Source organism: Corvus cornix, chromosome 14 (genome assembly GCF_000738735.6).
Source record: "Corvus cornix cornix isolate S_Up_H32 chromosome 14, ASM73873v5, whole genome shotgun sequence".
Lineage (NCBI taxonomy): Eukaryota > Metazoa > Chordata > Aves > Passeriformes > Corvidae > Corvus > Corvus cornix.
In genome coordinates this window covers 12,202,501-12,226,561 of record NC_046344.1, presented here as the reverse complement: position 1 = coordinate 12,226,561, position 24,061 = coordinate 12,202,501, and the positions used below count along the sequence as shown (strand labels likewise).

Here is a 24,061-nt window from a genome sequence, read left to right as displayed (position 1 = left end):
TGTGTCTAAGCCTGAAATATCCAATGCAAACCAGTATTTTTTCCATTTGCTTTCTTCCCAGGCATTTGATTTTTTTCAGTACTTGAAAAAAAAAAAAAGTTATTTTTCTTTTGCTCTGTATTTTTATCCTCAAAATGTAAACCACATTTGGTGGAAACAATATCAGGAGTGGAAGATTATTAAATTCAGCACACATCCAAAGACTTAACTTTTATCAACTAAGAGCGATGTCACATATATTAATGTGTCTTCCTGCAAGATGACCGTTGGAACCCCTTGGAAGTCAATGTCTAAATGGCTGTTGACTTCAGTAGGAACAGGATTTTATCAAATTGCATAAAATTAAGTCTTTGCAGTGTGTGGGCATGATTTTGTAATGAGAAGGAGGATTATCCAACGTTTCCTTCATAAACTGTACCCTTAAAATCTGTTCTATCTTTAATGTTCTTCAAGTCCTTGAGGAGTTTTCCCTTGTAAAGGGAGGGTGTATATGGTGACAGAGACACACATATAATTTGCTGCACGATGGCAGTGAGAAGTAAGGTCACGCTTCTCAATACCTGATACAAGAAAATTTTCCCTTGGAATCATGGAAATGATTTCTTAAGTCTTAAATACATATTGAAAAATTTCTTGAAATGCTAAATTAGACAGTGTTATAAATGCTTCTGTTTCTTAAAGAAATCAAGAGATTAAGAAATTCTAGTGCACAATTTCTTAGATTGAAGTGCTGTTCATGGATTCTGTATTTTTAGAACCAAGTCCCATGGTATGAATGTTACAATGCTATGCATGCATATTTGCCTTTCAAGTGCTTATTCTGGGTAATGAAGATACATTTTTTAAAGTTATGTGAATAAAGTAATTTGCATGTATGGCTGAGGCATGCTGTGTCAGACAGGTAAGCAAGCTACTTTTTATTGATTTTGGGTCAGTAATATCAACTAGATCTGTGCTGTGTGCACTTTGTTGGCAACGTACTATTTCTACTTAGGAGAACCTGCACAGGTGAAGTGCTACTCAGTAGTTTCATTTCATTTCCACAAAGGTTTGTCAGCATGTCGCAGCTCTAGGGTTTTTCTGTGAGCTTGTAACGCAAAACAACTCCTGCTTCTAAAAGCCTACTAAACCAAAAGGACAAAATTATAAATAACCTCCTGTGGCCAGCCAGGTTTTGCCAGCTATCTCTCAGGTGTCCCTGGATCATTCTATAGACTGTTTATTTCTATTAATTAAACCTATGCATTACATAGAGAAACTGAACAGTATCAAGCTGACTTTTAAATGCTTTGCTTATGAATTGATGTACCTTCTCATAAGCCAGATCAAAGGCTGTAAGGTAAAATATCACTTGGGCACATATTCTGCTATGGGCAGAGAGTCAACATCACAAAGAGTTATGCTGCCAGAAAGGTAAAGGATTTGTTTAGGAAGATAGTGCTCTTAAATGCTGTAATGGAAGCTGGAGATGCCATCAGTAGTAATGCAGTTGTTACAATCCTTAATTATTTTTTTAAAAAAATTGTCTAATTTTCAGATACACTTTGTGTATAATTAGAATCACAATAACCTGTCTTTGCTTGCATAATTTTAGATATCTTAAATGCATTTCATATCTTTTGGATTTTTTTTTAATTTAGCTTCTCTTTTTAAATGTGGTTAACCCTCATCTTCGATCTGCTTCCCCCAAATGAATAAGGTTTCTTGTCTTAATTACAAATCTCATAACTGAATTTCTTTACGAGAGAATCCCAAAAGTAGCATAGAGAACAAAACAAATAACAATCTGCTCAAACATTTCTTTGCATGTGGGAAACTTTGTGCAAACATGGATACCTCTGATTACTCACAACTACAGTTTGTTTAATTTGATTAACTTTTTGTTCATTTTTAAATGAATTTAACTTAGCTACTTTTGTGAAATTCCTAATATTGAAAGTGCTGAAATATACATCAGTACAACTGCTTGTATCTTTTTTTCTCAGTGTAATGATTGATCATCTGCTCTCCACTCACAACACTGAAGATTCCATATCTCCTTATACACTTACTTAGTGTTCATATGAGGCCCTATTTAATTTAATTACACATGAACTGTATTTACTGTTTGTGTAAAAAATGATGCCCAGTAAGTGAGGACCGCTGAGTATTTACTATTGAAGCAGTGATATATCATGGAAATAATACTTCATACTAACTTAACAAATAAGAAAAGCGTGATTTTTTGGTCACCACTCATATCCGTTATGAATGGCAATGTTCCATATTTGAAATGCTTCTTAAGTCAGGAGATGGAAAGAGGAAATCTTTAGATTGGAGACATCTTTTGGTAAATTAAAAATAAAGGTTAACAGAAAGATTTGGGACTCCAGAATCAATAGACCAAGTCGATTGATAATGATTACTGTGAGAGGGCTCTATTGTGAAGAAATGCAATGGTATCCTTGTTTGTCACAGTTGGAAATATTGCTGGAAATAGGTGAGGAACAGAAATACAGGGGAGAATCAGGTGGCAAGGAAATACCATTAAACCAATCAATGTAAACCCCTAAGTGTTTGTCAGGACAGATCACGTACTCCTAAACCCAATTTCACAATAGAGGTAGGCCTGGCAGATCTCTCCAGTCATTTCTTAGGATCATAAAACAAGAACAACAAAGAAACAGGTACATTTTGTTTTATTTATGAAGCAATGCAATCACTGGATACAACTTCAAAAAAATTCAGAATTCAATTTTTACATTGTGTGATCTGTCATATACTAGATTGCACTTACAGATTGGAAGGTCTTTGCAGAAGTGGATCAAAAAAAGCTATGTTTAACTTGCCAAGATTTAAAATATTTCTGATAAGTTTTCCAATCAGTGTAAGTCCTAAAAGGGGACCTACTGGTCTATATATGTTCATCATTCTGGAACTTGCCTGGCAAACTCTCTAAACTGAGCATATTTGGAAAAGATGATTGTAAAGATGTACAAAAGACACTAAATCACATGTCAATAAAATGTTTGTACAGCTGTTATTCATCTTTCATGCAATATTTAAAAAAATAAATAAATAAAAATAGTTGTTAGAGTTCTATCTAAGTCTGAAGTAAGAGAAACTAGCAAGGTCATCCAGTTTTGTGTTCCTGAGGTAGAAGGAGTCGGAGCATGGCAGTGGGGCGTATTGTCATTTTGTCATTGCATGTTCACTTGGTGTTGCTGGTATGTCTGTAATGCTGTACTGGATTTGACAGATCCATCACATAGCTCAGTGAATGGCTTGCTTGAATTAAGCCTATGGGCAGACTTATTCACATTGATTGGCTATTGGTTTTGTGTTTTATGATTTGATTATTGCATCTTTGATCGGAGTAAGAGAAATGTTCCTTTCGCGCATATTAACATTGTCAGCAATATTTATGCAAGTGTGTCTGGGAGTGCAATGAGCAGAGCCCTGACAGGAGGAAGGCAGCCCTGTCTGAAAGGCAGAGTCATCCCCCTTGTGCTGCTTGCTGTCCCTGTGCAGGGCCGAGCTGTGTTTATACATGGATGGTGGTGGATCCATATATACACACATGTTCCCCCTCCATCACGTGCACACACACACACACACGGACACAGGGATGCTGCTCTGCGCACCATTCCCTTCCTATACACAGGGCCAAATTTAAACCTCACTCCAAACTGTGGAAAGATTCCCAATGACCTCTTTGTTGTCTGGATTAAATCCCTTATCACTGGAAGCTGACTTTTTTTTACCTTTTTTTTATTTTTTTAATAAAATAAGGCATATTCCAAAGTATTTTGCAAATAACACTTTGTAGTAAAAAATAATTTTGTTGGTTTTTTTTTTTTTCCTCCCACTATCAGTTTGTGTTACATGTTCTGTGGTTATACCTAGGGTTTTATGAAATTGGAGAGAGAAGGTTTTGTCATGTGGAAATTATGTATCTTCCAGATCTGAAATCTTACTCCTGATAAAATCCTGATATTCTAATAGTTTACATTTTTAGCATGTCTATGTGGAGCATTCAGTTTTTTCAAAGCAGTAGTGTCTACAGAGATAGTTCAATATATTTTTCAGTTCTCTTTGGGCAAATACTTGAGAGTAGTACTTGATATTTGTGCTTAGGTTATCCTAAAATAGCATAGGTACAGATTTGATTTAATTGTAAACATGTTTATTAAAGAATGAAAATTTAGAATGAGGAGTAAAAAACCACAAAATATAAAATGTGAGCTTCTGTAGCTGGAGACGGTTTTTTATTATATTGTGGACTATATCATCTTCTATTTTATGATTAAACAATGAAAACCACTATAGTTCTATTCAAATTATTTTCTCTTATTGAAGATTACTAGAGATATATACTAAAAATTAAGGTTTTGATTGCATATAAAATATAATAGTATCTTGCCAGAATTTAATTTTCCATTAAATAATTTTATAGATGCATAAATTTTTTAAAATCTAGTACTTCATTCATTTCATGATAGTACTTTCTAAGATTAAGGAGACAGAGCTTCTCTACACAGTTTTAGTTTCTAAAGGAATCAGGTTGTAAGAGGAAAAAAATTAGAATATAGTGGTAACTTTTTGACTCCCAGTCAGAACCTTCAAACATTTGTGTATTTTGCTATCCCAGTGGAATCTTGAGAAATGGAAAGGTTTGGGGGATGATCCCGAGGGAAGAACTGCACAGCCCATATTCTAGGCTACTCCATCTTTGACAATGAAAAGGCTCAGTTAACACCTTGACCAGGTACAGAGGTTGTTTAGCTTTTGTAGCAGCAGTAGTTGAGAATATATTTAACACTTCTTCTGCAAATGCTTAGCTTTGATGTGGTGATGCTCTATTGGTCTAGTTTGTTTTTTTCTCCTGGACAATCCTGTATGGTAGCTAAAGCGTCTTTATTCCCTATTATTGCAAATAAAAATCAAATTATTGGCTTGGCTGTTACAGAGAGGTAGTGGATTTGGCCATCTACCTGTTAGAACTTTATGCCTGTATGATCTCTGGCAAACTAGAGGATCACTGGCATTATGTTAATATTTCATAATCTATTTTCATCCCAGTTCATTCACAATTTTGGGGATGACTGGAGTATATGACTCATAGTATAACCATAGCAGTACCTTTTAGTGAAGAGTTGGAAAGTAAAAGTGGGTGAATATGAATAAAGGAAATGTTATAGGGGGAAAAAAAATAAAAATCAAAGTGTTTGAAATTCCATGAGCAGGGACTTTAATGTAGTACATTTTGACAGGAATTTCCTGAAATGAAAATAAGTTGTATAGAGTACCTTCCAATAATTGAAGCATGGTTCATTCTAAAATATTGCAGGTACAACATTTTTGTTGTACAAATACAGTGAAATCACATTAACGTAGGAAAACATTGCAAACAATTACATTTCATAAAAACATAATCTTCTACCAGTTCTAGAGAGCTGCTTTGATATTTTAATACATTCCTCTACTGGGTGGAATTAACCTGTTTACTGGTACTTTGAAGGCTTGATTCACCTGTGTGTAGTTTGACTAATCATGTAATATCCAGGGAATCTTAAAACTCCTCCACTAGTTCAAAACTGAGGGGGTACAGTAGTGAAAAAGCTTAGTGGTACTGCCCAGAATTATGGTAAACACTAATTAAACTTTTTGGTTTCATTCATATCCTGCTTCTACTTCTCTTCCCTGTAACCTCCATTCTCACTCATTGCAGTATCGAGGGATATTTTAGGAATCCCCACAGACAAGGAAAGCCTTGGCTATTACTGTGAAATCTGTTTTGACATCCATCCTGGAAATCACGAAGAAAAAATTGGGAGAGAAGGTAGAGGTAGACTAAAGCCTAGATTTCCATACCTGGCCTCCTGACACGCTCCAGGCTCAAGGTGCTCAGTACTTTTGCTGCCAGTTTCTTCTTGAACATAGGGAGAGCTGTTAAATGCTCATCATGTTCCAAAGAAAAAATCAGTGCACCTATTCTGACATTTACATCTCATCTACAGTACCTCCTCTTGGTTTTGTTAAATACATCCAGCCTACATCTGGTTATGTGGCATGACTTGTAACTTGGAGTTCCTTACTCTAACGTAAAAGCTCATAGTAAATAACTGCAATTATGAATATTTTAGTTTGATGAATTTTCATACATACCTTTTCTCTAAAAGGAGTGGGGGAAAGGACTGGTTAACATCTTTAAAGTAGGAATTATGTCATTACTAACTCATAGAAATTTTTTGCTCTTAGAGGATATTGGAAGAAAGTGTGACTTTAATTTTTTTCAGTGTTGCTTTCAGCAGACTGGATAAATATGGAGTTGGGGAGTTACTAAAACATTGATTCCTGATCCAGCAGACCAAAACTGTTACAGTCCATTGGGTCACTGCCTGTGACATGATAGACCATAACAGTTCCTTTGGACATATCAGTGGCTAATTACAGACTTTTCAGTTTTCAGATCGTTGGCTTGATAGACCACAAAGAGGCAGATTAGAACGTGCTCTAAGTGTTGTCAACCTGAGTGCTTTAAAACCAAGGAGGAATTAAGAGCATTGTGCAAGAGGCAGACAGAAGATAATGGAATGAAATGTTATTAATAAAAGTGGGATGACATGGATATAGTCTGTATGGATTAGCCATGTAATTTGCAATGTGCTCTGGCAAGGTGACGAAGTATTAGAAGAACAAACTTTAAATAACGATGTTGATTAAATTAATCAAGAAAGAGGCAATTTACACTCTTGCATGCTTTTACTGTAGCGTTTCGCACCTCCAAGGAGTCTAAAGCATTTGATTAGGTATTTAAATAGATTTTTTTTCATATTCCTTCTGGCTTTTCAAGCTTCTGATACTCTGGGAACCCACCTGAGGCAAACATCAGATTGTAAGAATACTGCAGGAGTGGGAATAAAATGTTTATCCGTGTATCCTAAAGAACTTTTTTGTGAAAATTGCTGTAGGGTGTTTAATATACATGTATTTAAAAAAAAAAAAAAAAGTAAGGACTTTGTTTAAACCAAACATGTAGCAGCTGCTAAACTTCATTTTGTTTTTCTTGAATGAATTCTTAGATAATCCTGGCAAGGTTTTCATGCATATGGTATTTTAGTTAAAGTATGACAAAAATTATGCTGTCAACAAATTTGTAAAGTCATTCCAAACTTAATATAATGTAAAGGGAAAGAATTGTTGTTATTCATAATTGCTGAAGTTTATGATTATACCTCTGTGTGTTAGGAAATTTTATAGTGGATAAAATGGTGGTTACTGGTAAACCATAAAAATTGCTATGAAATCACAAACAAATATAAAGAATGTTTTTAAGGCATTATTTTAAGGATGGAATGATATACATAAAGAACAAATCCCCCAATTAAATAAATGAATGGGTTTTGATGTATTTTAGTGGATAAAATACTCTGATACACAAGGCTGACTTAAAAATGCCCTTTGCCCTAAAGAGAATGAATAATATCTCCAAAATACAGTAATAAACAAAATTTTCAAATATAAATATTGACTGCAAAAATAGCCTTAATTTAGCAGTCCTAGATCATAATGGCATCAATTTATGTTGCTGACGTGGAGCACTTCTGAAATAGAATTACTGCACTGCTTCCTCAAGTATTTAATTTAAGTGCATAGACTGCGTTAATCACAGTAAAAGGCCAATAATTTTGGAGCAGTTCTGCCACTGAGATCTGTATGAATTCAGCTATGGATTTGTGTGGTATTCAGAATTTCACCTATTAGTTTTAAGTTTCTCTTTAAAATGTCCAGATCAACTTAAAAATCACATGTTCCTCTTGCAGATAAATATTCATCTTTAGACACTGTATATTGCATTATTAATAACAAATATTTTCATACCAGGTATAATATATTGACTAATAATACATTGAAAAATTCTACTCATGCAGCAGGTAATATGACTTAAACCCAAGTCTATTTGTATAGCTCTGATTTAAGAGATAAATAAATCAAGAATTAAAATTTGTAGATCTAAAATATGAAACATGAAAGACGTACAAGTTTTCCCACTGGTTGTGATGTAGGATACTGTCCAGATTCTGGCAATATATCAAAAATAAGCTTTTTTTTTTTTTTTCAACAACAGTACTAAGTTGGATTGTTGCATCAATTTGCTAGAAATTTTCCTTATACCAACTTTGAGGGCCAGTGGAAGAGGAGAGGGGGGGGGAGTTTGTATCCAAGACACTGCCATGGCAGAATTGTTGTATCCACCCTGTGTGCAGAGTGGACATTCCTCCAATCTGCTTTACAGCATCAGTGCTGAAAAGTGCTGTCCTAAAAGGAGTCTCTCTCTTGTATCATTTGAGTGGGTTGCTTAGCTAGTTCTCTATCAGGGCTAAAGAAAATGCCTGCCCATCTGCTGGGGAAAGTCTGACATAAGAATACAAATTATGAGAAAGCACCTTCTGTTGACCATTTTTCCCTTTAGGTTTTTTTTAAATCCCTTTAAGTTTTTGGGTTGGTTGGTCAGTTGGTTGTTTCTTTCTCTCTGAGTAAATGGAATAACGCAGGCATATAGCTGGGCTTGGGGATGCACATTTCCATTGGTGTCCAGAACAGCTAGGGGTTGCTTTTTTTTTCTTTTCTTGAAAGGTGTGTTTTTTGCAATTGCAGAAGTACTTTTTGGTATGAAAACAAATTATTCCTGGTCAAGAAGTGTGACTGGTAGCAGGACAAAACTTAATGAGAGATTTCATTCTTTTCTCTCTCCTGCTGTCTTTGGCAGTCTGAATTTTGGTAGAGACATCCTGTCATTGGCTAAAGCACACTGAAATGTCCTGTACTGAGCACAAAGAAGACACAAATGAAAGCACTGCAGAGGTGACAAACGTGCCAGGGGAATGAAGGGTTTGGCTGAGCTGCCTGAAAGCAGGGCCATGGTGACATTTCAGACACCCTGGGGCATGTGAGGGACCCTGAGAGGTGAGGGGGACACAGCACCTTCTTCAGTGGCAGCTGAGCCCAGGCAGATGGACAAGCTGCCTTTGCTTGGGCAATGCAGATGAGCTTTAGTATTTTCTGTTCAGTGACAGTTATAGAAGTAGCTGCATTCTTTTCTTTTGAGTCAGGGTTTTCCTCTATCTGCTTCCAAGGCCTGCCACAAAATTTCAGGAAAGAGATGGTCAGGAATGATGGATGTAGGAGAGCATTATCTTGTGATGAGGAAGGCAGAGTACCTCTGTGAAAGCAAAATATCCACATCTTCCTCTCTGTCTTAGCATCATCATTGATGATTAGGTTGAACAAGCAGTCCTGCAAAAAAAAAGAACCTGACATTGAAGAAATTAGTCTAAAAGTAAAATATACCTTCCTAATGCACATTAGGTCAGCCAAGTTACTTTCAGTGCTCTTGAAGCTTGATAATGCATGAATTATTTATAGTTTTATTCTTATTTCATTTAATATATCATATAGGTATGACTGTGAAGTTGTTTAGTTGTCTTCGTGTTGTGATTCAAATGCTATGGGTATGGTAATGTACTTTGATCTTACAGTAATGGGAATATAAAGCATGATAATAGCAAAATCAACCTTCTAATTATAGTTATTATGCTAATATTAAAAAGTTTAAATTTTTTGATAGCCTTGATATTTAAATTTAGGACACCAGCAGGAGGGAGTTGGGAAGGACTTAATAAAATGATTATAAGGGGAAACTTTGTCCATCCTTGAATATTGCAGAAACTATTTAAGGAGCCAGCAGTCAGCTATATTAAAATTCATAATGAAAAAGCCCTCAACATCAGAGTCCTCACAAGAGCAGCAAAGTCTTAACGTTTAGAGCATGAAGGAAATATATAATAGCTTTAATAACATAGTGGAGAAATATACAGATGTACCACTTATAACTCTGCTGGGAAACATCATTGCTACACTCAACAGTTAGTGCCAGATCCTTGGGGAATACAGTTTGGAGCAGCTCCAGGAAGGGAAGGCAGTGCTTTTGGTTTAGCTGCATCAATTTTACTGACTGAGATTCTGATCCCTGAATTGTGACTACTGCCTTTGTTTGTCAACCCCATGGCGGTCTTACCAGAAAAAGTCGACTGATTAAATATAGTTTAAATAGTCCCACTGTAAATTCTGTTCAATATTGTGTTTGCCTTCATCCTAATTTTTGATGTTCTGGGATTCTGCACTGTTTTTAGCAGTTGCTATATTTTTGGGTGGGGTCTGCACCTCTGTGTTAAGCAAAATTATTTCTGCCTAGTTTTGTGAAGTTTTTCAGCAAAGCCCAGGAAATCAGGCCTACAAATCATAATTACTGTATGTTGGTGGATTATCATTTCTTTTAGGTTTCAAATTTCCTAGAGCCAGTGTGATTAATTTCTTAAAATCCCCCTTGACCTCTAGTACGGCTTCCATTTTAAGGAAGCTCTGTGCTGCTGAGGAGGAGGGTTTGAAAACTTCTGGGAGTCAGGGGTGAAATTAGGTGTGTGTCAAAATTCTGTTCTTAATCGTGTGCTGTCTGAAAAAGTGGTGAGAAGCCCGAGTGCCACCCAGTGTTTTGGGGAGAGGAGAGGACACACAGAAGAACATGCATCGACCCCCTGTGCCCTGCATGGGTTTTCTACCCATAACGCCCTGAGTTTATAAACTTCCCAGGCACCTGGGAGTTCTGTACCCCTGAAGAACAGCAGGGCCAGTGGCTGCAGGAGAGAAAGGTGGTGGGAGGCTGGTGCTTTTCGAGGAGTGAGGAGTAGTGCAGACACAGAGGAGCTCGTCCTTTCCCAGGGTGGGATGACTCCATAGAAACTTTGAGTGAGCACTCAGGGTAGCAGTTTATTCTGATCTTAGGCTGGAGTTATGCTTCATGATAGTTAGATTCCCCAAGTCATAAAAAAGGTGACTGAGACCCAGTCTGTGAATCTCTTCCTATCTTCCACTTACAGGTTCTGAATTTACCAATAGTAAAGTGGGCAAATCACTTATGGCTCAGGTATTTCTTCACAGTATATGAGACATCCACAGGACGAGGCTCAGGCTCCAGTGGTTAAAGAACTTAAAACCCTCATAATATACAATCTCTATTCTGTAGTGTGGCATGTTTTCACCAAACAGTATCAAGAAGAGAGAAAGAAAGCATGGAGTGTATTGCATATGCAGAATGTCTGCTGGATAGAAAGAGCAGGTGCCAAAAGACAGAGGTTTCTCTCAGATGTGGGGCCTCGGAGACACGCATTTGTTACTGCCAAAGGGGCTACAGGGAATGGAGCAGAGGAAATTAGAACATATTCAAACCTTTGAAGATGGTGTAATGCAGGTTCAATAACTACCCCAAAGGAAAAAAAGCACATCTAAATCACTTAATAGTACTTCTGTTGTCCTCCCCTTCTGTTCTTGTTTGAATTCAGGATATATATCAAATGTTTAAACATTTTTTTTTTTCAAAATGTAAAACCATCTTTATTACCATACTGGTAAAAAATGTGTTGGTTTTCAATTTGCTAGAAGAGATAAAAATTGATATATAGGCTTGAGAGAAGCAGTAGTATGCAGAGTGTTTGCCCTTGGGAAGTAGCTGCTGGGATGGAACACAGCCATTTGGAGTCCCAGCAGTGCATTTTCCTGACCCACACTGTCTGGGAGACATCAGAGAGCTCAGACTGCCAAAGGGTGCCACTCCTGCACTTAAAAGGATTTCACTTAGCTCAGGGTGTGAGGATCTGGCAGGTTGAATATATCCAACTGTACATTCAGGTCAATGTATTTGTCATGTTATCCTTTCAGGTTTTGTTTGGGTTTTTTTTTTTCCCTATCTCACAGCCAGTAACAACTTTTAAAATTTTATTTAAAAAAAAAAAAAAAGGTTTCTGTTGTTTAAATCTATGTTCTTTTACATCTGAAATATTAACCAGTGAACAGTAAAAATTTAGTTCTATACTTTCACTGTTAATACACAAATTAAATTATGGAAGTGATTCTGTATCTTAATTGAGCAGGGCTTATTGTATAATAAAGTTGGGTCCCGTAGAATTCCTGCACCTTTTTGAATCATTAAAAGTGTAGCAGCGATGAGGAACACTAAACCAACCTAAAATGCATCATGAATTTTCATCATCTCTTCCTTGTGAGATTTTTAAGCCTCGTATGCTCGATAGAGTTAGTGCAGAAAATTGGGCTTTAAAGGGAACACTCCACATTTGCAGAGGACTGGGCAAGGTGAACTGTCCTTTTCCACCTCTGCTCTCCACCTACCTTAGGGCAGAAGGAATCTGATGCACCACAGAGCCAGCTTCACTCCAAAGGACTCCCTTTGCAGACTGGGGTTATCCACACAAAGGACTAACCCCTGCTTTAGCCATCAGGTGTGATACCTTGTGATGAGCACTTTGCTCTCTAGGTCTATGGAAACAGTATGGAATTTAGCTAAACAAAAAACCACTGCCACTATAAGAACATTAAAGCCATCGAAGCGCTTAAGAATTTCTAGTAATTGCTACAAAAAACACCTAATTAGTTATAAAATATTGACTGGCTTATTGGACTCCAGCCTCTAGTCTTTTCATTCTCACAGTTGCTGTGCTGACTGATATCTAACTTTCTACTTTTGAAAGTTATGTGTGGAGTTGTGAAATTAATTTTACAAAAGCAAAATAGTATCTTTGTATGAAGCAGTTCAACAAGAGATGCTTCTAGTAGTTGTTTCTAAACTAGATATCACTTTGGGTTAATTTTTTTCAAAATTAGTTTTCTCCCTGTAAATAGCAAAGAGTTGGTTAAAAAAGAGTAAGATTTCAGAACAGTTTCAATAATATTTTTCATTCCAAAGGACAAATTGCAGTTAGTGTTCTGGGGTCTTTCTGGAGGTACTAAACCAGCATATTGCCCTTGCAGATAATTCTGTACTTTAACATCTGAAGATAGAGAATCTGTGGCTAAGTGTTCCACTGTACTGAGCAGAGATATACAAAAGGAGATTCTCAGTAACCACTTTAGAGGCAGTTTTTAAGGAAAAGAGGTCTTTTCATTTAGATGAGAGGGCAATTTAAGAGCTTCATAGAAATGAGTCAGAAGGATTTTCTATTAAACAGTAGCTGGTAAGTCTGTTTGCTGCTGGCTCAATCCCTTTTAGGCAAGCATCTAACTTTTTCTGTCTGTATAATTATCACAGAGGTGGTAGCAGTAAATACAGTGAGTAAATACAGAGTAGCTCTGTATTTATAATGTGAAATTTATCCCCCTTTGGTTTTTTAAATTTAGCATTACTTGTTAGGTAAATCTCATTAGCTCCTGAAACTGTTGCAGATGACAAAATAAAAAGCAAAACTACCAATTTAACATCAGTTGAAACTCAATGTACAATTTGAGCACTAAGTTCACACTAACAGACAGTGTCTGCATTTCTGGTAGGGCAGAGACAATGATCTGCTTTTGGACTTTAGCAATCCTGTCCCTACAGTACAGATTGCAGATTCCTTGTTTTGTGCTGGATTTATTTTTTTCCCCCCCTAGAACATGAACCTCTAAGTAAAAAAGTTCACAGATTTCTAAATGAGAATTTCAAATCTCTTGATACATTGGAGGTGAAGTAATAGAAATAGATTTTGTTCCCTTAGGGCTTAACTCCTCAAGGTTTTGTTGCCCCTAAGGGACGTTTGCTCCTGCATGGTTTTCAGTAGGATCCTCAGTACTTAATGCTTGCAGAGCTGTTTTTCCAGGCAGTCCTTAGCCTGCATCCTTTGGCTCCTGGTTGTTAGACTCTTGCATTAAAGCTGTGCAAAGCATCAGTGTCAGGTTTTTGCTGTGCAGGCTGGAGGAGCTGTGTGCAGCTGGGAGGAAACCACACCCAAGTGTTAACTCTTCACCCGGGTGCATTAATCCTGCACCACACCAAAATACTCCGAGGAAGCTGTGTATGTGCATATAAAGGAATCATTTGATGTTAATCCTAAACGTGGTTTCCACTAACCCAAATCCTGTTTGCCTAGACTTCAGAAAGGACAAACCAGGATTTGTGCCACAATGGAGTTTTCGATATTTTGAAATAGTAGTGCATTTAGAGTTTCTCTTTTTGTATTGCCTGGTTTAAAAAAGAATTTTGCAAGAGAAGGTTTATATTAAATTACTCATTTCTCTAGCTTATTCACCTAAGATTCTGCAAAAGACTTTTCTATGTAATTGGATGACAGTATATGAGAATATACTATGTCATTTTTTTTTAATAAATAGCAGAAAATTAATTTTCTGATTGCAGTCATATTAGATGAAGAAAAAGCAAAATATTTTAATTTAATATCCTCCTTTCAGATGCACAAAGTAAATTGTAATTTAATTTTTTTTCAAAAGCGCTTTTTACATATTTTGCAGTAGTGCCCTTTAATAGCTATATCAATATATTGTTTTATTTTTATTAGACTTCATAAATATATTGACATATCTGTAACACTAAACATGAAGCTTCCAATGCAAGAGTTTGTACATAGTCCATATCCAAATGTCACCATTATTTCATTTAAAAGATCCCAGCATGTCTACCTCATGACCCTTATAAACTCTATAGTACTCAACACTTTTTCTTGCTACATTCATTAAAATTAAGCACCCTTTCCCTACCCCATCTGTAAACATCAAGTCAATTGGCAGCTAGCACATTTCCGAGTCAGCAAGCAGTATTGTGAATTTTATCTTCTCTTGCAGAAATCAATTCGTCTTCGTTGCAGCAGATGAAATTTCTTGTAACACCTCTGCAGGTAACAATCATTGATACTTCTTGATGCATCCATCCAGGTCTCAATATCCTTTTTCACATGCTGCATTTAATCGTAAGACAAAGCATAGGAAAGTCCATAGTATAAATCTTTGGAATAGTTTAATGAATTTATAGCTTCAGCCTATAGGTTCTGCCATATAAAAGCCATTAGGTTATTTTGCTGACTTTGGTGTTTTATTTCCAGTTTAAATATCGTATGGCCTAGTGTGTAAGGCTATGTTAAACCTTCTAATAAAAGCTTCAGGACTGTGACTTTCAAAAGTCAAACCAAACAGAACTTATGAAAAGAGCAAAGGCTTAGATGTGTGTAGGACATTGTAAGTGCTATAGATGTAACAATTTTCTTTTCAACTCCTTGGGGGCAAATGATGCCCATAAGGGTATTGCAGACCCTAAAGCACTCACAAAGTCTATCCTATGGATGAGATAGTGGGAGAGAGGGTCTGTGCCTTCAGAGGATCGCTCTCTAGTAAGTAAAAAGTCTTGATATACTATCATGTTGTAAGCCATGGGTACAGAAGAATGAAAAATGTTTTTAACAGGTTTATTTACATTTTATAAATATACTGAATATGTCAAGAGGTTTTGTCTCTTTTAATCAATAGAGTTTGAACAAGCTTAGTCTTAATTCAGGTAAGGATGATATTGTGTTACTGCATAAGAAAACAAAAAAGGCAAAAATAAATAGTAACGTTGCCGGGACATATTCTGCCAATAATGTTGTGCAAAAAATCAAGTTCTTAGAAGCTTCTCATATTGAAGGATGAAAGGGTATATAGTGTGAAATCAAATGTTGGTATTAAGAAGTTTTTGCTGATAGAGTTTTATATTAGCAGAAATAAATGAAAGGTGACGAGATTTCTGGTTATGCCATGATGATCTACATAGAGACAAATAAAGAGCATTTGTTTATGGAAAAGATGATCACAGCTAAACGCAAAATATGCTAAAATTGTCGTAATCTCTATGCTAGCTGTAGCATTTTTGGTGGTAATCTGAAAAGTTCTTCTGTAGTGAAACCTCATTTAACGTAGATTTTTCCAAGTCCTATAAATTATGAAGAAAATACATTTTGAGAAGCCAACATTTGTCACATTCTTTAGATCACTCAGCTTGGATTTTGGCTTTTGTTATTTCACTTGAGCTTCCTGCTCAGCTCTTCATTGAAGTGAGCCATAGTAGGGAGGCTACTAATTTGTGAATCTAAGCTTTGCTAAGTAAGAATAAATATATTTATTTTAGCAAATTTTAAACTTGGAATTCTTGAGTTAGATGTGGGGTCTGTGGGACCAGTTTTGCAAAGTGAACCCTTCTAAGTGATAATTATTGCTCTAATAAAGAAATTTTTCTCTCTCAATTAAGGCACAATTTAAGTGCCCAAGACTTTACTATAGATATTCCATACATCGCTTCTTTAGAATTCCAGTCAAAAATATAACACTTTCATTTATTGGTACATTCTGTGAACTTTACACAAAAGGAAATGGATCTCTGTATGTATTTATTAAAACTTTTCAGTTTACCAGTTGATTACTTCTGTTGAATTGATTCAACGATAAGGTATTTTTGCTAGGCATGTTTTTGAGCATATGATAAACACATTAATCACAGGTGACTGTAGGTGCCTTTTTTTGCACTAAGATATGAAGGAGAAAGCTGATGAAAGCCTGTACCTGCTGCTTCTTATATAACTAAGTTTCAGTAATAGAACTTAAATGACTTTTGGCTGCATGAGAAAGCAATTCTCCCACCCATATTCCTGTGAGTCAGATTGCCAAAGTTGAATTTGGTCTTTTGAATTTGTAAGTTGACTTCCAACTATTTTATTATCTGATGTTTTATGTTTTAATACATGGAGCAAACATAGAGATACTTTTAGAACCAAAGCTAACCTTCCTGTGGTTTTTCAGATGCATGCAAAACACCTGCAGTGTGGTTTTATAGTGCTTTTTTAGTGCTTCTGAGCTCACTGATAGTAATTCTACTGTGTTTGTAAAGTTGATATCAAGTGAAGATACTTATAACATGCTCAATGTTTGAAATGTGAGTATATGTATGTTTGTATTGCTTCCCTGTAAAGAATGTGTGTATTTGTGGATTCCAAATAGTAGTATAACAAGCAAAGCCTTGGTTGGAACTTGATCTTCAGTATGGAAATGGGAGGTCTTGGGTGGTTCTGCTGGTAATATTCACTCTTTTCTTCTTAATCCTTCATCATTCCTGCCAGAGGATACTTAGCCCTCAGCCACATGATATCTTTTTTGGATTTGGGAATAAAGTAATCTTGAGCAGATAAATGTGTTAATGAGTAATTTGTCTCCATGTATACATTTCCATTTGTGTATCCATGTCCTTTCTTGAATGCACATTACAGAAAGGAAACCTCCTCAGATATCTGACAGAGGGATCCTTCCATGGGAAATTTAAAAAACATTTCACTCTTGATTGCATCCAGTGCATTCTGAGGCTGAAAATAATTACTGTTCAGAAAAGAAGTTCTGCACTTCTGGGATAGATCTTCTCTGGCAGACATGATTAAAGGGTTTGCAAACAGATCTGAACTAGAACAGAGACAGGGAAACTATCAGAAAACTCCTGGTGGTTTGATGATGGAATTTTAACAAGGATCTCTGAGGGCATTCCTCTAACAAATTCCTGACAATAGTTCCACTAGGGGAGAATTAATCCTGAGGTTCTTGTCTGATGGGGGCAATGGGTGTCTGCCCTATCACTCTCTGGATAAATCAGAATAAGACCCAGAATAAACCCATGATTTATTTACATGTTGGTTGCAGAACATTGTTCATTTTGCAGCTGTAGCATTCTTAGTGAATTTTTCAAATCAGTGCTCAAGCTATTTTTTTCTCTTTTAGGTTTCATATCATCAAAATTCATAGTTTGTAAAGAAAAAGCATTTTTAGTGTCTTTTGCAAGTGCATTCTCAGATGTACCTGCAAATGACATTTTATATTTTTTGTGTAAAAATGGGACAGGGTTATTATTTTATATTTATATTACTCTCTCTCTTTTTCCAGTTTTTAACTGTTATCCAGCCTTTATGTAGAAGCAAAAAAATCCAGTGCTGATGCATGCTTGGTATTATTTTTCTCCCAAGTGTATTTGCAGTTTATGATTTTGAAATAACGGAGAGAGGCAAGGGTTATATATAAAGCTGAATTTGGAATGAAGTGTGGTGGAAGTGGATATAACATCTGTCCAATTGTGACTGTATTTATTTACATTTTTGAGCAGAATCAGTCCCAGGAGGAAGGATTCTCTGTGTGTGTGTATGTGTGTCTGCATGCAAGCAAAAGAAATGCTCTATAAAGCTTTAGAAGTTGACAGCCTTAATTTAAGTTATTGACCTCCATTTGGAGAAAGATACAGTCTCCAAAACAGATTAAACATTCTGAAAGGTTTAACTTTATAACTCCAGGAAAGATGTTGAATAAAAGCAAGCAGCTTCAATAAGCAAACCGTGGGGTTTGTGCTATTGAAATATTTGAAGAGAATATTGGCCATTTTTAACAAATGCAATTTCTCCAGTCATTGCAATTTTCCTGTATACTATTATTAACCTGTCAGCACTAACACTGCCACAGATTTAATTCATTGAACAATGGCAAATACGGAGATAATTATTTCAAACAAATTAATATTTGATGAAGTGCTTAGAATGGCTACAGTGTGCCTGTTGTGGCAAACCTACCTCTGCCAGGGTACATAAATAATTGCAGCTGGTCAATATTTTGCCATATGAACTTGCACATCTCATTGACCTCTTCATGTGTCTGGTAGGAGATACTAGAGATCAGATCATAGCCTTACAAAGCAATTTGAAAGAGTCCAATCCAGGCTGCTTTGGAAGAATGCAGCTTCAGAGGTGCTTCCTTCAGCCTGTTAGAATTACTGTGTGAAGACATATGCTCAGTTGAGAGAGGTTCTTCCCTTTTACTATTGCTGCCAATGGATTTGACTTCATTTCATGAAGCAATTTGGGGAAATAACCATTTTCTATGAGATGCTTTTATTATTATGTTATGCTCTTCTGCTAATCAAATAAAAAATGAAGATGAAGGAGCATCTGTATGGTCTTTGTGCTAGTATTTATTTAAGGCTGTACTGCTGCTCCCTGTGAAAAATAGCAGATACTGAAGTTTTTGCTCTGGAAAGACTAGGAAATGTTGCACTAATGCACAAAATTAAACTTCTTCTATAAATTCAAGTGTCCTTTATGTTGGCAGTTTAAACTTGCATTTACTGCTGCTATAAATAGTTGCTTATATGGAATTCCATTTGTTACAGCTTTTACTGCTCTGGGTAGTTGTGTACTGAAGATGTTCAGCTATTGGATCAGTTGATAAAAATCAGTAAACACTTTGATTATCCTCTGTTCTCCTTTCATGAGGTTTGATTAATTCCTTTTTGTCACCCAGTGGAAGCACTGGCAGGCCTCGCTGGCGTCCCTGTCATTATCTGTGTGACAGCTTGCCCGCCCGGTGCTCGCGGTTCTAGGTCAGTTCGCATGGCTGCTCAAATGTGACAACATGACAAGATTAAGGAAAGCTGAGGTCCTGTGATTTGTAAATGGAGGATTTGCAATGTGAAGCTCCTTTGATAACAGAAATAGTGAATAATCTGCGTTTGTCCTCAACAAGTGCCTATAAGCACGTGTGCATCTCCTGTGCTGGTTTTTAATGAAGCAACTAGATTGGTTTTTCTCTGATAGACTAAAAATAGTGCACGTGAAAGATGGCTTGTTTGTGTGTGCACGTATGGATGCCTATATACAAATCCATTAAATGAGCAAGGATTCAGTTTTAATATCTTGAGATTATCGTATTGCAAATAAACATAAAACAATGCTGTGGTTGCAGGCTGCAGAACTTTATACGTGAACACAAAAGGGTGCTTTAAAATTTAATAAATAAAGTACCCAGTATATTTATTATTTCTTCAAACTTTATTGTCCCTAAATATAAGAGCAATAGTAATAAGAAAATGCTTTACAGACCTAAGAAAAGCTTTGTTTTCATTGGAATAGAGCTGGGTTCAGGTGTCACCTGATGACAAGCCTCAGATTCTCTAGTGGCTTTTTAAAGAAAGTTTATATAAAATCTAAGTTTCTTGGATAGAAGCTACACAGAAAGGTGGTGGTGGTAGCATAGAATTCTGTTAGACTTTTGACTAGGCATCAACTTCAATTCCCACCCTGGTGTAAATCCAGACAGCAAGACTGAAACTGAGTGAGAGCTCTTAAGTTGAGATCTGTGCCTGGGATTGCTCCATGGCAGTTACCCAGCATCAGTTCAGGAAAAGTCACCTGTGCTGCTGTTTGTTACCCTTCTGGGTTTCTGCAAATTAACTGGTATCAATCATGTTTGTTTAAATGTTTTAGAAGGTGGCAGCTCAGCTTTGGCTGGCTGCAAACATCTTGCAAATTTTAAAAGAGGACACAGGCTGGCAAACAGAAGCAAAATTAAAACCACGTCTGAGCATCAGTGAAACTTCTGCAAAACATGCCTGTCAATTAGCAAGGAAATTAACTGGCCAAACTGAGATGTGACATGCATAAGTAAACAGCCAAGAATTGGAAATTCATCTCTACATACAGAAAAGTCTGCATAGGCTTCTCAACTTACTCCTTTCTCCAACCTGCAGGAAAAAGTAAACAGTGCATTTAATATTTCATCAATGACATATTTATGAAGATCCTTTCATGGAAACCTTTCATTATTGCCCTCTACCTATGGTAGACCCTGGTCAAGTTTCTTATTTCTGTGAAAACCTAGGAATGTGTTAGTACTATAGTGATAGGAAATCCCTTCTGGCTCTCCGGGCATGCAGCAGTTCAGCCCTGCAGTACACCTTGAAGTTTCACTCTGTTGTGCTGCCTGTCACTTCCCAATTCTTTCTCTGCTCCACATCACAAATCTGTAGCACATTATAGGTCATGGAGGAGGAAGATGCTATGAATAAAGTATGTTATGGTCCTCCCTTGTACAGAGACCTCAGTGTTTGATAGTGTGCATTCAAAACTTGGCATAGAGAATTTCAGCATTCTTGACCTTTCCAATCAAGGAAAATGCCTGGAAACTGTTTTTGTCAGCAGAATTAAATTTCCTGGATCTTAAGTAAAAACTTCAGAGACATCTTTGTCCACTGCCTTCTGAGGTAGTGCTTTCCTTGTATTCCTTCCAGAAGTAATTTTATTGCTTGATTGTTCAATTACAATCAAAGCAGGTAAAGAATGGATAATATTGGGGAAAGTTAGAAAGATGAGCTTTCCTGTGGTACATAGGCTTTGCTTGTAATATGGCTGAGGTCAGAGTTGATTTACCTGAAGTACTGCCCAATTTTCAACTTCTCTCTTTATAGTTCTTAAGCAGGTTCAAAATTTTCTGTAGTTCCTCCAGCAATATGTAGACTTGAAAAAATAGGGGGGAGTTGATAATGATAAGTAAAATATGTGCATCAAATTCTTTAAAATCCTCCTGCTATAGTTCTCAAATCACTTGAGGAAAAAAAAAAAACTTGGTTCATATTTTATGTGGTGAATTTTTCCTTATTAATTATGCTATTAAGCCCTATAGTGTATATGTTATTTAGGAGCTTTGAAATGGCTCCAGTGTCAGAGCTCCACTGTCTGTCCCAGATGTGTATGGAAATACAGCAGTAATACTAAAGATTTTAAAATCCTGAAATGGCAATTATGGTTAGAGAGGCACAGAATTACCCAATTTTTAGAGACTTCAACAATACCTACTACTGATAACTTAGAGATTCCCTTTCAAAGGCCCTGATGAAATAAATACCACAGTTTTCTTTTTTTAATTATCTCTTTTTTTTTTTTTTTAATTTGATCAGTGAACAACAAATTGTCCTTTTATGTAGTATTTTAGCATTTTTAAACCCTCTGCTGAAAATGGTTGAAGAGATTGAGGCACAGCATAAGTAAAGAAGAACATACCATATATTGGGGGATAGTTTATGGCTATATTTACAGAAGTTAGCATGGCTACACTGGGGTTTTTTTCTCACTTATTTCCCAGTAAGTTGTTAGTCCAGCTATTTAAGAACCTGTGTCAGTATGATAACAAAATGCCAGCAAACGTACTTTTTCAAGTCCTGCATACTTGTCCCAGATATAGTGGAAAATAGAGGAACATACCTTGTTCAAGTTAGTGATGCATCAAAATTGCTCATCAGCTGTGTTCTTAGCAAGAATTGGTGTGTATTGGTTTGGATGCATTGTTTTATCATTCTATAAAATGCACAGAGAATTGCATTGACTATTAATTTATTCAAAACCCTACCATTGGCATGTCCTAAATTTTAGTAAGTGGTTTACCTAGAGTGACAATTTGCAGTGTAAATTATCACAAAGCATTTAAATGCTGCTAATTGTAATGAGAAGTGAGCACGCTGGCATAACAGTGAGTAAATGAAGCAGTGTGTGTGTGTGGCTGAAGCAGCTTACTGATTTGCAGGGTGACAATATAGTTTAAATCCTTCTTACTATTTTCAGCCTGGAAAGCAGAATCTATTCTGCTAACCTTCTGAGCTTCTAAATTTGGTGTCATGCAAGGGCGTGTTTAAAAATTAGCATTTAAAAAGAAACCCACTTGCTTTAAGTTTAAGCTGACACTGTTCCTTTCCTCTGTGGAAATGAAATTTATTAATCATAATAAAACCATCATATTCTGAAGGTAGAGGTCACCCTGAGGAGAGGGGAAAAAAAAAAAGTCTATTCATCACAGAGGAATTTCAATGCATTTTTTTTCCCAGATAATATCTGAGCATGTGTTCCTTCCTCTTTGGAAATATTTTCATCCATGTTTGTGCTTACCTATGACAAGTGTATTCAGGAGGGTGCAAAAATGAAAATTGTCCAGTTTAATTTTATATACTTTATTTTCTTTTACAGAAGGTTTGGGAGAGTTCCTTTTACATTTTATTTTGTGTTTACATTGCACACATTTGTTTAAGTGGAATTTCAATATCCTGTAAAAGAAAAAGAAATGTTTGTTATTTTAACAAGAATATAAGTGTCACTAATTCCGAAATAACATTTCTATGTTACTATCACAGTAAAAACTTTAGCATTATCATATTATAAATGTAAACCATTCTTTTTAAGGAGCAAGGGTTAACTTTGGTCACAGTTGTCAGGTTAGGATTTCTTCACAACTCTTTTGTTTTAAGAAAGAGATGTGGTTTACATAGAAGGACGAAAAAAAGCAATGTAAAACACTGACAATAAGTGATTACAGCTTTGGAAAAAGGGTGATAAAAATGTACTCAGAAGTCAATACCAGGTTGAAACAGTCGTATTTTCATCTTTTGAAATTGCTTAATGTGTGTGTTTGTCCATATTTTCCCCTCAGTTGTCAAGATTTCTGTTGAATATTGATATAATAATAATATTATTATTAGCAACATGTTTTATTTATCAGTGTTGTAAACTTGCCAGTTACTTCAGTAGCTGGCTTAAATATAACAATAATTTAATACAGCCTGAGCCTTGTGTATTCAGGCCCTTGCATCTGGGCCAATTAATGCCATCGTAGGTGACCTGTTGGACTTTGTTTTGTGAGGCACTGGGACACAGGCAAGGATCCTGCAGGAATGGGATGTAGGATGGAGGCAAAATGCAGCCCTACAACTAGACCAAAATTAATTTTTTAAATTATTTTTTGCAGATATAGATTTAAAGTCTTTGCTTAGCATTGCAGCAATACCAGCTAATCAGGAACAAAAACCCCAAAAAACTGAGGAACTATACCAATTCCCATTGCTTTAAAAATAATAGTCATGGCATTAAAGCATGTAAAATAATAGTACATGCAATTCCTCCTGCATGTTACTAAGGACTTGGGGGAAACATGTCTGCCTTTAAATGAATCATTTTCCCTTCCTAGGTGTTTTCTTACTGTTTGAATGAAATTTGTCTGGAAAGAATTAAAATTATAATGATACTCAAAATAAATTCTCAGACTTTAAAAATTGGCATAGAGAGGTAATGTTTTCTTCCCTCCGGTGTAGATGAACAAGACATGAGGGATTCTGTTATGGTCCTATCAGAGCTGAGTATTTCAAATCTCTAAATCATGTTTGCATCCTTATGTGGAGGGTTGCCAAGGCTGAGGTTTATAGAAGTTCCTCCTACCAGAGAGGCTCCAGAGTGTGGGATCAGTGTCAAACCTGCTCAAAGAACTCTCAAACTGTCTTTCCAGCTCAAAGAATCACCAAGTCATTTACCCAACATAGGCTGACGTGAACTGCTTTCCTTCCCTTTCTTTTCCAGTGGGAATTGCCCAT

The 24,061-nt window shown here is 36.2% G+C and overlaps 1 protein-coding gene across 33 annotated transcripts in view; it reads left to right on the top strand.

The window, feature by feature from the left end:
- Positions 1–24,061, top strand: part of RBFOX1 (RNA binding fox-1 homolog 1) — a 1,114,622-nt gene that overhangs the window by 1,084,611 nt on the left and 5,950 nt on the right. For 5 of the 33 annotated variants that reach the window (XM_039560094.1, XM_039560091.1, XM_039560083.1 and 2 more), the window contains one exon: positions 14,668–14,720. The exons of the other annotated variants lie outside the window; for them this stretch is intronic. In XM_039560094.1, coding sequence (XP_039416028.1) covers positions 14,668–14,720 — 53 coding nt within the window. The remainder of the gene's footprint in view (positions 1–14,667; positions 14,721–24,061) is intronic. 33 annotated transcript variants of the gene reach the window in all.